Genomic DNA, 15,198 nt, shown 5'->3' on the forward strand with positions numbered 1-15,198 from the left:
ATAAAATAGATTTTAGCTGTGATGAGTTTGTTTTTAATATAATTTTCAAGGTTGGCTTCCTAATATCTTTACTAAAATAAATTTTTTTACATTTTGTAATATTTTATATTTTTAAATTGTATAGATTTTATAACATGTATTATGATTTTATAAATATTATATGTTATTACAAATTATTGATTTTTTTATAAATATATTTGGTTTAATTTTATAAAAAAAACTAAATTAAATTTGAAATTTTGTTGATATAAGGTATCAACAAAGATGGAGGAAGAGAGGGGCGATGACAAAAAAGACCAGCTCATTTAGAGAGACTCAGGATAAATGCTTATTGTATTAAGGCTTTGTGAGTGGAGAGTAGTCATCCTACAATGTTGATACCTTTGAGTAATTATAGATAAATGTGGTTCCTACCCAACTATGCAATTAAGTGGGCCCTATGTGGCCTAATGAAGGGCCCAATCGGATCCAATTGGATGTAGGGATATAACAAAAGTCCCCCAGTCAAGAGGTAGGTTATAAAGTGATCATGCATTGAGACCATCCGTAAGTTATTCTCACGAGTAGCTATTTATAAAAAAATTAGCGGGTGCCAATTTGAAACGGTTCACCCTTATAAAGAGAAAATTCATTCATGATGAAGGGAAAGTATGGAGAAGTGCTTCCATTTTGAAATTCTCAAAAACTTCAATTTGTAGTTTAATGGGAGGCACAGTGATTCCAGAGTGCTCCCTTCTTCAAGAAAAGCATATTCATTAATAACAAATGGCTTAATGGGGTGCTCTCAACGGGTGATTAGATGGTCATTTCTTATGCGTGATAAGAGATACGTGGATAATCAGCCATTAAATGACATTGTAGATAATATAAAGTGAAAGGTCACTTGTGGGTGTCTTTTAGGTCAATTCTCATATTGTTATGTACCACAATCAGAATACTATAAAATTTAGAACAAAACAATGAGTAGTTATAAGCGAAAATTAGATCGAGTCAAGGTGAGTCAACTCTATACAAAATTTGAAACATTTTAAACTTATCAACAACTATAAAAATCATATACATGAAATATTGTAGCTAGGCATGTCGACGTGCGTAGCTTAATGTAATTTGACATGTGTTCTTTATTTTGTTTTTATCATTTTATCGTTGTCATGTATCTCTTTTTAAAAATATTTATTTTTTAAAAATATTTTTTGCTAACCTCTAACATTACTTGTGAAGTCTAAAACTCTAATATACTATATATTAATCCTATATATATTTAACTTTTGTGTGATATTAATTGAAAAAATATTTTATTTAAAGAAATTAAATGATGTTTTAAAATAATTGGATTGTATATTCACTTGGGGATCAATTTAAGATACAAATCCAATTAAAGGTTTTTAAAAATAAAATTATATAAATATTTATTTTTATTTTTCAGAATTTTTTATTTTAAGGGATAAATATCAAATTTATACATACACATTGACAAATGATATTTGAACTGTGATTCATATGTATACATGAAACTTTGATTTTGATCTTATAGTACACGTGTAAAGAAATGAACACATACATTTTTTCATGTTAGATTAATAGAACTGTTTGTGTATGCAATATATCAACGTAAAATAATGTTAATTCGATAGTATTATTAGTAATTTGTAAAAATAGAACCGAATCAAAATTTTATATATATAATTATAGAAAATTAAAATTTCTTGAATGACCTTACACATTAACTTAAAATCATATATAATTTTAATATTTATCCCTAATTTTAAATGATGTATTTAAATAGTTGAACTCCATATCTTCTTACTTCATTCACTTGCACAATATTTGTATATTTTAAAATTATTTATGTAAAAGCATTGATCCATACACAGGTCAATTTAAAACATATATACCTACTCTCACATTAAATAAAATTTAGTTTAAAATTGATTTAAATTATTATTTAAATAAAAAGAATATTAAAATTTTGAAAATCCCCAACAAAGAGGAGAGTTAATGCTAATTTTTATAAATTTTGATATATATATTATAGAAATACATTTATAATTAATATATATCTAAAACATTCATATAATATATCGTGGCCGAAAAATATATCATCTATCAAATATTTACATAAAATTTAAATAAATTACCAATAAGTGTTGGGTGCGAATTTTGAAGACCATATTTGTTCGAAAAGATAACTAGAAACCCAAACATAAAATTAAAAACCAACATGAAGAATTAAAATAAACGAGTTGCAGCGAGGGTGGCTGGCATTGGGTTTGGTTAGTGAATGAAGGAGTGTGTGTTTAATATTTCTTGACCAAGCCCGTGAACCTTTGGGTTGTGGATATATTGCAAAAACCAATTTGCCCTTCAATCTGCCTTTACTTTTACCCAAATCTTTGGCCTTCAAGAATTTTGCATACAAGTTGCCAGAATGATTGAGTTCAATATTTAATGATGTGCAACTACTGGAGAAGGTTTTAAAAGTTTTAATTTTGCTTGATGAAATTGGGTTTTTGTGTGTCATTTCATCTTTTACTAGGCTGGGCAAACGAATAATGGAAGCTTGGGAGCCAAAACTACAGTCCGTGTTGTCTCTGACCCCTCAAAGTTCATCACTTGGGAACCATTCTCTGCAATTATGAACTCAACAATTCACTGTAGGTTACGCTTTTTCTAGATTATTTCACTGATAATGGCTAAACTGTATGTCCCAGAAAAAAAAAAAGAGCTTCACTCAATGGCTTATTCTTCGGTAACTAACAAGGTTTAAACACATCAATTCTCTTCTCCAACAAGCTAAATAGTACTCATAATTTGACTGCAAAATGGGATGTGGGTTCATTTTATCTCATGCTTTTCTGCAACGATGATGGCTGTCAGGATCTAAAATAATTAGTTCCCAGAGGCCACCTTCACATGGTCCCTGGTATTCATGTCAATTCAAGCAAATGTTTGTAAGATCCAAGTAGCTGAAAACTGCAGAGAGCATATTGGCATTCCATGATTTCTTCCAACATCTATTTACAATTTTTTTTTTCACATGTCAACAAAAACCAGATTTAAAAAGGAAAATTTGCACTCAACTTTCATTTTTTCAGGTTTATGCAAATTTGAGACAAACAGATTTTGTGTTTTTTCTCAAACAAATTATAATGGAACATGAACTTATTGATTCAAAAAACTTCTGGTAGAGGCTTCCCTTCAAGGAATGATTTAAATAACATGAGTGATCTTTCAGGCTGTGAGAAAGGAGCTTCATGAGAAGCACCTCTGATTGTAGCAAATGACAGGATATTACCATAAACTTGAGTCCATCCACCAACCTGAAAAAAATCACTACCATGGATCGGACACGGTTTTTGAATACAAACACTTCAAGGAAAACGAAAAGTCAAAGCAACGTAGACGAAAAAATACCTGTTTCCCTTCAAACCAAACTCTGTAAGGCACAGTTGTTTCAAGTTCTAACTCCTTTGCCAGTCGGCTTACCAGGGAGCGGCTTCCCGTCAATGGTATAACAGAATCTTGATCTCCGCTGTAAGATTCATCAATTGTATGAGCCCCGAATGTTTTTATGGCTATATAGCATTGTGATTTTTTTACCTGTAAACCAAGACTGGTATCCCGGATTTGATTAGTGAACCAACAATGGAGATTGTAGGCATCTCGAGGTTCAGCAGCTGATAATCCAGTATGCTGTCAACAAAAATGATAGAAGAAGCTTAAGATCATAACCAGAAAAGATCCAGGATTATTACAATGTAATTTTAGCTTGGTCAAGGATTATTACTTGCTGCACACGGTCCATAGGCGGACTCCAACAAGCCGAGCATGAAGAGCTTTTTGGACATCCTTTCGGTTTAGATAATTCACGATCTTGTCTTCGACACATACGTCTACCCTTTCAGATACTTGCTGTATGGTAAAACAAAATATCTCAGTTCAAATAAGTTGAGGCCATGCATGGTTTTGAAGGGAAGAGTTTACCTGAGGATTTATAGCCATTGATTGTGAGAGCACTGATGATATGCAGACATCAAGTGTAACATCATATTTGTCCACAAATTTACTGGTTTCTCTGCTTACTTGACTCATCACTTTCGAACAAGACGGTGAAACCGAGTCTCTATAGTACTCGCTGACATATCGAGAATAGTTGCAGACGGAAGTGAACATATTGTAGGTCGAGTCCGATATCAATCCATGGGACCAGAAATATTCTGCCCTTGAATTGAAATCAGTTGCAAATTCCAGAACTGGATTACCAAGCTGCAAAGAACGAAATACATTACTTCAAGTAGAGTGATGTAATGACCGCACTTCGGATCTCTTCCCTTACATCATGCAGGTATCGGTGATTTGATTGTCACCCACACGATACTCATGGGGACGAAAGGACCTGCAGACAAGGGGTGACACCAAATCTTGGAATGCAAAATATGCATGGAAGATGTCCGAATCCTGGTAATTGCGATTAACATTTCTTTATCATGCAAATTTGAAGTTAACAGAGTAATATACTCACAGCAATTCCTTTTAAATTGAACAGATTTTGCTTCTTGTTGAATTCAACCATAAGTTTTGCAAGTTGAGGAATATAATGGCCTGTTCATAGAGATTCAGTCATTAATTTGCGTCAAATTTACAGGGATTTGGAATACATATAAAATATATAAGTACCTGCATAGCTTTCTCCTGTAATATATAAATCCCTGTGCCTGTAATTTGGAAATTTATTATACCAGTTTTGCAAGAACACAAGATTGTCCCTGGCTTGAAAAGTTAAAAAAAAGAAAAACAGGAACTTTAGAAGAAAAGAACAATCTTTAATGTAAAAACCCAGAAAGAAAAAAAATTAAATACCAAACAAAGAAAAGCTTAAGAACTTCCATGAAAAGTACCCAAAAGGTTATATACTACCAAAAAGTAGAAAATGAAAAAGAAAAAGAAAAACACTGTTTTATCTATAAACTTTTGTTAAAAAGCACAGCAAACGGACTGTTATATATCTAAAGGAAGAACAAAGATGTAACTTGAAGGCTAGTAACTGAATTAAATAATGTAACTTTATGGGTGGAAATAAAAATACCAGTGATCTCATCATCCACTGCTTCATAAGAAGAGGTGTTTGTGGAATAAGAAAACCCTACTCCAATTGGTGTCTCTAAATATAACATATTAGCTTCTGCAAACACCAGATGAAGTTGATTAATCATCATTAGGAATCGATAATACATAAACGAGAGATTAAAAGATTAAAACTGTCTAAAATACCTCTGTTCCAGCTGTAATCATTTTTAACTAGAAACTCTCCATTTGGTCTGAATGGCCCATTTTCAGAGAATGCCCCAACTCCAAGTGAAGAACAGCCAGGCCCTGTTGGAACCCAAGTGATAAAAACCATGAAAAACCCAAAATTTTCCAGTTCCCATGGGAAATTAAAGAAAAATAAAATGCAGACCTCCATTTAACCAAAGGACTAAAGGCTTAGAAGCAGGATCTGTTTCAGCTTCAACAAAGTAGTAAAACAGGGCTTTATGCTTCTTGTAATCCACCGTAACGTACCCTGAAAACTGTTGAAAGCTCAAGCGAGGGGGTTGCCCTGGAAGCTTAACAATTTTATCAGGGTGAGCTAAAGAAGATTCAATGGTAAACCACAGCTCTATCAATAACAAAGCGACCGCCATGGTTTTCCATGATGAAGAACACATAGTTTCAGGGAATCAAGAGTGAAAATGCAGGTCGGTGGAGGACAAGAGGGTAAGGGTGGAGTACTAAATAAATAAGCTATAGAGTATAGGTGTATGTTTTTTTATTATCATTACAGTTCTAACTTTTTGCTTGCAGGCATGAAAATGGTGTTGAAAGAGATGTGTGAGAGACCACAATGACTGGAAACAGTGCTTTGTATTGGAACCTAGTCAGCATATAATACTGGTTAGAAAGAGAAAAAAAGAATGGAATCTGGGACCTGAAAATCTGAATTGGCTCTGAGATTTTACAGTTATGTTGCTTTTGTTTTTTTGTGAAAAATAAAAAAACTTTTTTTTTTCTAGAATTGAACCAACAAAGACTACCTATAAACACTTCGTATACATATATACATATCCTTTTTGACTAGGGAAAAAAACATATAGCATGTTCCATGGAAAGTGGCTTTAGTTGATGACTTTTTCCTGTCTGTTTCTCAGAAAAATATATCTGAAAATAAAAATCATCAAGTTTAGTTTAAAACAACAAAACAAATCCCACTTCTTAATCTTCTTCACTGACTGAAACTTCATTGACAGGTCCAATACCATCAGTGAATATTCCTTTGTTTTTTTCCAGTAAATGTATGGATTGATCATGTTTTCTTGCACTGCAAATACAAATGTTCAGTCTAAATTAACCAAGTTACTGCTTGGGAAATTTTTTTTTCATTATAGAAGTGTGATTACTTAAGTTACAAGTTTTGCATTAAAAAAAAAATTCACTTCAACAGCATTTAGTTGACTGACATGGATCTTAATAGTAAATATAATAAAAGAAAAGTTTAGTGGAAAACAGCAAGTCAGCAAGCAAATTTTAATCTTTATTTATTTTTACAATTTAACATAATTTTTTTCCTTTATGTATTTACATGTTGATGGATTTGGGTTTCTTTTAATAATGAGAATTGAGGTCCTGAGGACACTACTTTTTTTTTTTTTTCACTTTTTTTGCAAGCATTGCTCCATACACACCACATGTTTCCCATTATAGCTTCAGAACAGCTTATCATGGCTTCCAATGAGGACCCTCTTTATTTTTCTGTACAGTAAAAAGCATATGAAATGATCCAGCATGCCTTTATGTAATGTCAAATTCTTGGTGTGTACTTATATATCTAGGGATATTTATATATATGCATTGTTATCTCACTGTTTGAGTTCTTTTAATATTAATATTTATTGTAATTAATCGTGATAATATTATTAGTATATGAAGATCACAATGATTCTTTGGACCACCTCTGGAAAAAAAAAAGATTCTGCTGGTTGAAGTGGGGTTAGTTTCCTGGGAAAATAAAATAGAAAAAAAGAATGAAAGAAAGAAATGGATATGGACAGATCAGAAAACAAACAGCAAGAGGACAAATTTCATCTCCTTGTTTAGCTGTTTCATGTTGGGTACCAGTTTATTATAAAAAGAATTGGCCCCCGCTTTTGTGCTGAAGAAATTGATTTTTTTAATATTTATTTTATGAAAAATTGTAAAATAGATAATAAAAAAAGAACTTAAATTTTTATAGCCTAAACAATCAAATGGTGCATATATTTTTTTAGTCACAAGTGTTTAAATTATATTATATTATCTAAAGTGGTACTTAAATTAAATTCGTGTTATTCACATTACACCAATTGTTAAAAATCTTTCTTAATCAATTATTTTATGATATGTGATAATTTTAATTAAAAATTCAAAAAATTGATTAACATATTTATTTCTTTTATTTTTACCCAATAATTTCACAGATAGAAAATTCAAGAGAAATTTTTGCAAACTCAATTTTAGAAGAGTTTTTTAAACCTCAATTTCAATTCATTTCATCTTGATTCAAAATTTATGTATTAGTTTTCTTAAAATAACTTTTTCTCATTATTTTCTATATAATTTGCATAAAATAATTAATGTTGGGTGAATATTTATAATGAGAAAACTCAAATACTAGGAAGGAATTGAATAAAAATGATAAAAGAATTGCAAAGAAAGAATAGAAAAGTTTTTATTTTTAAAATTTAATTTTAATTCAGAAGTGTTGAAATTTTTTAATGGTTAGAGTAATTTGAATAATGGAATATAATTGAGGTAGCAGTGATAAAAAAATTAAGTTGGGAAGAGAAGAAATATGATTTTGTGATTTAAGTTTTAAAATTTTAGGAAGGAGCTTTATTGGGTTATCATCATTGAACAGCCAAAATGTCACTGATTTTTTTTGGGGAGAATTTCTATTTCATCATTCCCAATTAAAGTAAATTGAAAGGCTGTTCACTTTTTTCATTCTTCAAATGTGATTTCATTACATTACCAACTACTCTTTTTACTTTTGAGGTAGACAGAAATGTAGGATACTATATAAAAATTTAAAGTTTTTAACTCATCATTATACTAAAGATTTTCTTTGAAATTTTCGCAACTAACCTGTTTTAAATATTAAAAAGATAGTGATAAAATTTAAAATCATTACCTGTAGTACTTCAAACATTTCTTTTATTTGATAAAACAAAAATTAAAAGAGTATTAAATAATTTATATTTGTATATAGCTAAAAGAAACAAGTTAACTCCTTGCAAAGTCATTTAATAATTGTATGCTATGGAAAAAGGAGGGTTGGTTTGGTTGGGGGAATTTGAAATGTGACCAACTAAACAAGACTTTTTGTTTGAAAACTAAATTAAATTAGGTGTATGTTGAATGGAAATGGGAGTTGGAGAATGATAAATGTGACTTTTGAACACTTCCGAGAATAATAGTATTAGTTATAGCTTTGCTTCCTTTTTTTGTTGGGTTATATTAAATTAAGTTGCTTTTTCTTATTTTTGTTATATGAAAACAACACCTTCATGTATTTTCTCTAACCTTTTTTTTTTATTATTCATAAAATTCCGGTGAAAGATTTAAGATCGCAGCCAACCACAATGGAAAAGAACAAAGAGGGGGCGGGGGTTGTCTTGATTTAAAGTATAATGTTTCAAAATGTTGCCTTTGAATCTACTTCATTTGAAACTCAAACAAGTATCAACATCTATTACACCATGTATCGTATAGTCCACACCCAAGAAATCGAACATGTGGAATTTAAGAAAATGCTATAATCAAAATTAATATGAAAAATCAACAAAAATTGAACAAGAAATATACAAACTTCAAAAAATTGATGCAAACTTATCAAGATAGCTGAAGACAATTCATTCACAAAGAGTTCTCCGGATCATTGTTGTTAGACAAAGAGGCAGCAGATGGGTGGTCAATTTCTTTACGAGATGCTTCCCAAAGTTGCTGTTCTATCCCCAACTTCCGCAGCTCAAACAAACCTCGATCAACTGCCACATGATCGCAAGCCAATCAGATATTTTTACTAGAAATGCCGCGTTTGATTCTTTTAAAATAGTAGCACATTACTCACTCTTTTCTACCTCTTCAACTTTATGTAATGATAATTTTAACGCGTATATGTTTCGTAAAGTATAACCAAAATTATATTCACCACCATAAGCCGTGTTTTTAGGGAAAAATAAAATAAAATAAAATGGGTGGGCTTTTACCATCCACTGCATCATGTGAAGTAGGGGTCTGCCCACTGCGGCTGATCCAAAACTGAAGTCGATCTTCTGCAATATCCTCCTCTATACAATGTACCTTGGCTCTTCTCCAGAAATATGTTAACCAAGCCTACAATAGTTGCAAGTTATAAGAACACGGAATTTCTGAAATTAATCAAGCTTTCTACAGCACGAGAAACTGTAGTGCAAACCTACTCAGATGGCATAACACTACTGAATTTACTAATGAATTCAGAACTTGATGTGGTGTTTAAAAACGAGCCTGCTACCCTCAAAATAAACGGAAATTTGTTTTACTGAAAGTTGATGAGGTCGCAAGATGCAGTTAATTGATGGGCAGTTTTTATTTGTTAAGATAATTGCATACCTAAATCATTAAAATCTAATCGGCAATGACCATGCATAACTGGCTATCATGCATATGAAAACTAAAAAAATAAATATGTTCTTTAATGTCCCCTACAGGGAATAGATATGGCTATGCATAAAAAGAGGCAAGCCAGCGAATTAGCTCCAATATAATCATGAAGAGAGAGAGAGAAAGAGAGAGAAGAAGAAGAAGAAGGAGGAGGAGGAACAGACTTATAATATATATACATAAAAACGATCTAGAGACATAATAGAAAGGCAAAGAGGCCAAGATAACTTAGAGAAAATCATCATAGAATGAGAAAAGAGATTTTACTTTGAAGGTTCACATATGACCAACATGTCAAAGATTTCGATGAAAAGAGTGACTAACCTCTTTGAAAAGAACATCTTCTCCCTCCTCTTCACTTAGTTCTGCAGTTGAAAGGTAAAATAAATAAATAAATAAATAAAATAAAAAAGATAAACAACCAGCGAATCATCTTAAACTAATCGAGGCAAGAGTTTTCCCTAAACCAAAATGAACAAATGCTGTTTGATATGATAGTGCATTATTAACGGACTAAAAAGTGAATCCCTTACCAAATGCATCTATCAACTTCGGATCACCAGGAGATTTGGAATCTGAAAATAAAATACAAGTACAAAGGATAAATACTAGAGTATGATATTTTGCTCATATCAGAATATGATCTCCAACAAATGTAATGTAGAAGGGAAAGAATTGCCAGCGAAGAAACAAAATAATTATAGGGGACTGTTTCTTTAGGACGAAAAGGTGGATAGGACTGTCACTAGTTTCACTCCATTTTATAGGACATCAACTAAAAATGCAAGATAAAGTGGAAAAAAAAAGAAGCTAAGGGTGTTTGCATGTAGTATAAATAAATCAAACCTGAGACAGACTGACGAAGCAAACTCAGGCGTCTGTGTCTTCCCAATGCTTGTATAACAGCATCTTCAACCTGAAAACAGCAATGAATTTGAATAAATAAAGTGGTATTTTACAGAAGTGCACAAGAAATAAATAGGTAATAGAAAATGAAACTTCATGTAAATGCATAATGGAAGGGAAGACGTATTACTGCAACAAAATTTTTAAATAATTAATAAGCAGGCATAAACCATCATGGATGTGGCATGTATAAATTTATATAGAATAACTAGGGTGTAACATTCAGGAAAAGTACAAATACTAAAGGCATGCAAACGGATCAGAAAAAAGTTTATGTTTTTAATTTTCCTTTGCAACAAAAAAGAATCAACCTTTAAAGATGCTAATTCCCTTAGGGCCATTTCAACTGAAAGCATACTCTCAATAGTTCCTTCTCCTGTCAGATCATTCAGATCTCGGACAAGTTTACTCCGGTCTAGATCACCACCGCCTGCATCATTTCTACAACTTTAATGACCAAAAAACTAACATTTAAAAAGAGGGAGTCAATGGGATATGGTGAGAATTTGAACTAGCCTCTATCCCAGGCCTCCTCTTTAGCCTTTTGTCCTGCAGAAACAATAATTTCAAACGGAAGAGGAGCCAATGCAGACCAATGTTCATGCTTTGACACTGCTATATCTGCACATATGCCTGCAAAATCCAGTAGCAGTTTCAGGAAAATGATTCCTGTCACTCTGTCTAGTTTTAAAAAATAAAATGACTGCAAAGAAGGAATAGAACGAATCAATTCTATAGGAGTGAAAAAATGAAAATTCCATCAACAAAGCACTGTATATCTTAGCTCAAAAAAGAACAATAACAAAGTTGGCACCCCGAACTTGCAGAATGTGCCCATTAGCAATACAAATCTTAGATCGACAAAAGGACTACTTTACTGACCAAGTCATACATACAATAAGATTCTTGAACTTCATGAATCTTAGGGAAGGTCAAAATTTCATGCCAAAGGTGCACTACATCACATGCATGGGATTAAATTTTACTTTTTATGCAAGTTATTTGGTACAATTAGGATGTATATTATTTCCTTGCTTAAGAAGAAAGTGATAGTTTATTACCATGCTGTACAGCCAATCCCCAGTAACGAGCAAGCCAACATCTTTTCAGGACGACTTCCTCCTACAAAATAGATTTAGCATACAATTAGAATATAAGCGTGTAGCGAAAAAAGTGATTTGAAGATGAGTAGACAAACCATCTCTTCCTGAGTCAAAACCATTCTTTGGGTCATTGAGCGAAGAGCTTTTGCTTCAGATTCTGCTTCATGAAGCTGTTCCACCACTGTAGCAGTCCCATCCTTCAAGTTCTGATCAAAAGAAAGTCAAAGAGTCACTTTCTGAATCAATTCACTCCTATGCATTAGCATCATTGGCGCACTTTACCTCAAGTTCTGAACGAAGGGCTGCAATTTCCTCCTCCCTACCATCCTTCGTCTGTTTTGCAGCCTTAAGAGCAGCCTGCAAGGAAGAACAATTTACAGTTTCTTTGTTTATAATGAGAAGAATATTTGACAACTTAAATAAAGTAACAAAGAACTCAATTTTAGCACTTTGGGATAAAGAGCTATAGAGAGCTAAGAGACACAGTAAGACGTAACCGATACTGTTGTTCCAGGCACAGTTATACATAGGAAAAATATGTCAAGTAACGACATACTATTCAATTCATGAACCTGATGATATGAAAGAAGTAAAGCTAAACCTGGTCCAACCAATCTTTGGACTCTATAGTACGATGTTCTGTTTTACCTCTCTTTGACGCAAAGCTGCTTCCTTCCTACAGAAAAATCACACAGAATCATACAGAGATGATAAATAACACCACTAGCAAATGCATAGGACACACACTTACCTACTTAATAATTTGGCTTCCAGAGATACACCTTCTCCTAAGGAAGCAACCTGTTAACATTGAATTTAAGAAGCGGATGAATGAATGCAGTAAACCTAATGAACAATGGATATTACTCATTTATGCAACCTTGCAGTTCACAACTCAAACACTGACTTCACTTATATCTCAATAATGTAACATGTTCACAAGTTAAAAGAAAAAGTTGTTTAACATGGGTATCTGAACATGCTTATTCAAGAATATGCCTATGGAAGGAATTTATGTATCAAGAACCAACAACACAAATAGACACCTTGTAAGCTGGAGACCCTAACTTATGTAAAGATGAATTATACAACGAAATCCACCAAATACATAAAGCTAAGCCCTCCAAGAGATACACAGCACAGGAAGCGGCAGGATATGTACTTCAAGGAAAACTAGGAAAGACTTCTGAAATATTACCATATGCATTTAGCTTGTGTCATCAAGTTGAAATTACTTAAGTGCCCCACATCAACAAAAATGGTTCATAGAGTAGAAACACTTTAGATGAAATAAGTCAGATGATGCTAAACATTTTAATAGGATAAGCCATTCAAACAATAACAAGCGGGAGACAAATATCTTGCAACTGAAGACTGAGTAACACACCTGTTTCTCAAGCTCCCTAGCTCTTGCTTCTGCTTCCTCACGTCTTTCTTCAGCAGAACGAAGCTGCACAGCATGAACGGGCATAAGTGTTACATGTCACAGATAACACAAGCCTAATAATCAAAATTTAGTTCTTTCATCTCAGCTAGTTCACCTTGTCAAGCAGGTTCTCATTCTCTTCTTGTAGCATATCAAGCTGCAACATAGCATACATTAGCTTCAAATATGAACTATATACAAAAGCTTTGGTGCACGCTCACAGGCATTATTGCATTTTAAACTATGCAGCTACAGAATCTATATTAAAGTAATAAATTTGAGAGTTAATATGATTCAGATGTCAAAAAATAAATAGATAAATGCCAGTGAATTACTTCATCGCAGAGTGCAGAAGCTTCACGCTGATCTCCAGCATCTTTTGCTTTGAGTTGTCCTACATCAGCTGTAAACCTGCAATGCTTTCCAATTACATAATTTTATTTCTTAAAATATATTGTATTACAAAAAGATTGAACTCCTTTTATTCCCCCATTACACAAAAGAAAAGATTTTTAAATGCAGACATTTGAAACCAACAATACTCCACGGAACAATGAGAAAAAACAAAAGTATATGAACAATTATGCATACAGAGAACAGGAAACTGAATATGAGTTGAGGCTGAGACATTTTTGCCAAAAGATAGAAGAATATAGGTCATAAACAAAAAGATGATGGCAGGACATCCTAAGATCTACGATAGTTCCAGTTAGACATAAAAGTTTGGATCACAGTATCATAAGAAAAAGTTTGGACATCCTCGAAGTTTTGAAGTTAATTAAGCATCTATAAAATTTATACATATATATTGTAAAGCAATAAATTTCATGAACTCGAACCTTTTATCTCTGCTCCGTTTAGGAGGATCAATCGGAGGTATAGTAACTGGAGTACGAACTGAAGTTCTACTCGGCGGCATCAAAGTTGTCGTTGTTGACCTTACTGCCGGCCTCCCTGCTGACGTTGACCGCACCGAAGGAGCATGCTCTACAAAATTCCGACCTAACTAATCAAAACAAACAAAAAGAGAAAATCAGATCAAAAAATTCAAATCCGCAAAAAGAGCGAAGAAAAACCTCCTTAACTCACTTCAATTCAAAGTTATTACCGCAGGGGAGGGAGATCTATTAGGCCGAGCTATTGAGATCGCCGGCAAAGTACTGTGATTTAAACCATTATTGGAGAAGCTAGAAGGTACAGGAGGACCACCGAACCGGAACCCTAGATCGTCGTCTTCCTCATCGTCATCGGCGGTCTGCGAAGCCATGACTTGAGCAAGTCGTTGAGCGGCGGCTTTTGCGGCAACGTTTTGTGTGCGTTTGATAGTTGAGAAACCACTGTTTGCACCTAGCTGAACACGCGACTGAGGATGAGCCGGAGACGATGACCCCGAGCTGCTTGATCCCCCGCTCCACTGCCGCCCGTACACCGGACTCCCTGTCCTCCTCCGATCCATCACTCTACTAATATTTACTTATCTCAGTTGCGCTAGATTTAGGGGTAGGGGGAGCGGTTGGTCTCGTCGAGATCGAGAGAGAGGGAGGGTTGAAGAAAAGTTGAAATTATGGGGAGGAAGATGATTGAGCAATACGACAGCGTTTTACGGCTTAATACGGGTTTCGCGGGAGAGGCTTGAAAAGGAAAAAAGCATGGACCCATTTGACAACGTGTTAAACTGAGTTGGCGAGTGGGGTCCAAGATTTGGGCGCTGATGGCAAAGGATTCTGTATAAAGAATGTTTTCGCTGCGGAGTAACTGAAAATTGTAGCCTATCATTTTGTCCTTAGCCGCCTTTGCCACGAAACAACTTACCTTTATTACATGACACGTGGCACTGCTCTTCACTGAAATTTACCCGACAAGTAAAAAGTTATTTTGAATTTTTTATGATTTGAAATTTGCTGTTTACATGGTACACCAACAGTAGAAGGCTCTTTTTTAACATTAGATTTTTATATTGTATTAATTAAAATATATTATATTAAATTTTTAAAATTTGGTACAAAATTTGTAATATTTCATAAGTACTATTATTGAAAACGG

The 15,198-nt window shown here is 33.3% G+C and overlaps 2 protein-coding genes across 3 annotated transcripts; both read right to left on the reverse strand.

Annotated features, from left to right (window-relative positions):
- Positions 1-2,963: 2,963 nt before the first annotated feature.
- Positions 2,964-5,941, reverse strand: LOC105802130 (serine carboxypeptidase-like 45). The gene is made up of 10 exons (XM_012633594.2): positions 5,459-5,941; positions 5,272-5,373; positions 5,087-5,182; positions 4,678-4,770; positions 4,523-4,602; positions 3,985-4,266; positions 3,788-3,912; positions 3,601-3,693; positions 3,415-3,532; positions 2,964-3,320 (listed from the first exon to the last, which is right to left on the reverse strand). Exons 1-10 carry the CDS (start codon positions 5,706-5,708, stop codon positions 3,171-3,173), a joined length of 1,389 nt encoding a protein of 462 aa, XP_012489048.1. The 5' UTR covers positions 5,709-5,941; the 3' UTR covers positions 2,964-3,170.
- Positions 5,942-8,708: 2,767 nt separating this feature from the next.
- Positions 8,709-14,739, reverse strand: LOC105802129 (coiled-coil domain-containing protein SCD2). 2 transcript variants are annotated; one of them, XM_012633593.2, is made up of 17 exons: positions 14,264-14,739; positions 13,995-14,161; positions 13,491-13,566; positions 13,271-13,312; positions 13,117-13,179; positions 12,481-12,530; positions 12,378-12,405; positions 12,012-12,086; positions 11,825-11,935; positions 11,688-11,748; positions 11,143-11,259; positions 10,938-11,056; positions 10,567-10,636; positions 10,254-10,295; positions 10,045-10,085; positions 9,285-9,411; positions 8,709-9,062 (listed from the first exon to the last, which is right to left on the reverse strand). In XM_012633593.2, exons 1-17 carry the CDS (start codon positions 14,609-14,611, stop codon positions 8,932-8,934), a joined length of 1,668 nt encoding a protein of 555 aa, XP_012489047.1. In that variant the 5' UTR covers positions 14,612-14,739; the 3' UTR covers positions 8,709-8,931. The 2 variants fall into 2 exon arrangements, with proteins under 2 accessions (XP_012489047.1, XP_052480160.1); XM_052624200.1 differs by having other exon boundaries at positions 13,995-14,157; positions 14,264-14,409.
- Between the last annotated feature and the right edge of the window lie 459 nt (positions 14,740-15,198).

The sequence above is a fragment of the Gossypium raimondii genome, chromosome 11 (assembly GCF_025698545.1).
Source record: "Gossypium raimondii isolate GPD5lz chromosome 11, ASM2569854v1, whole genome shotgun sequence".
NCBI classification, from domain to species: Eukaryota; Viridiplantae; Streptophyta; class Magnoliopsida; order Malvales; family Malvaceae; genus Gossypium; species Gossypium raimondii.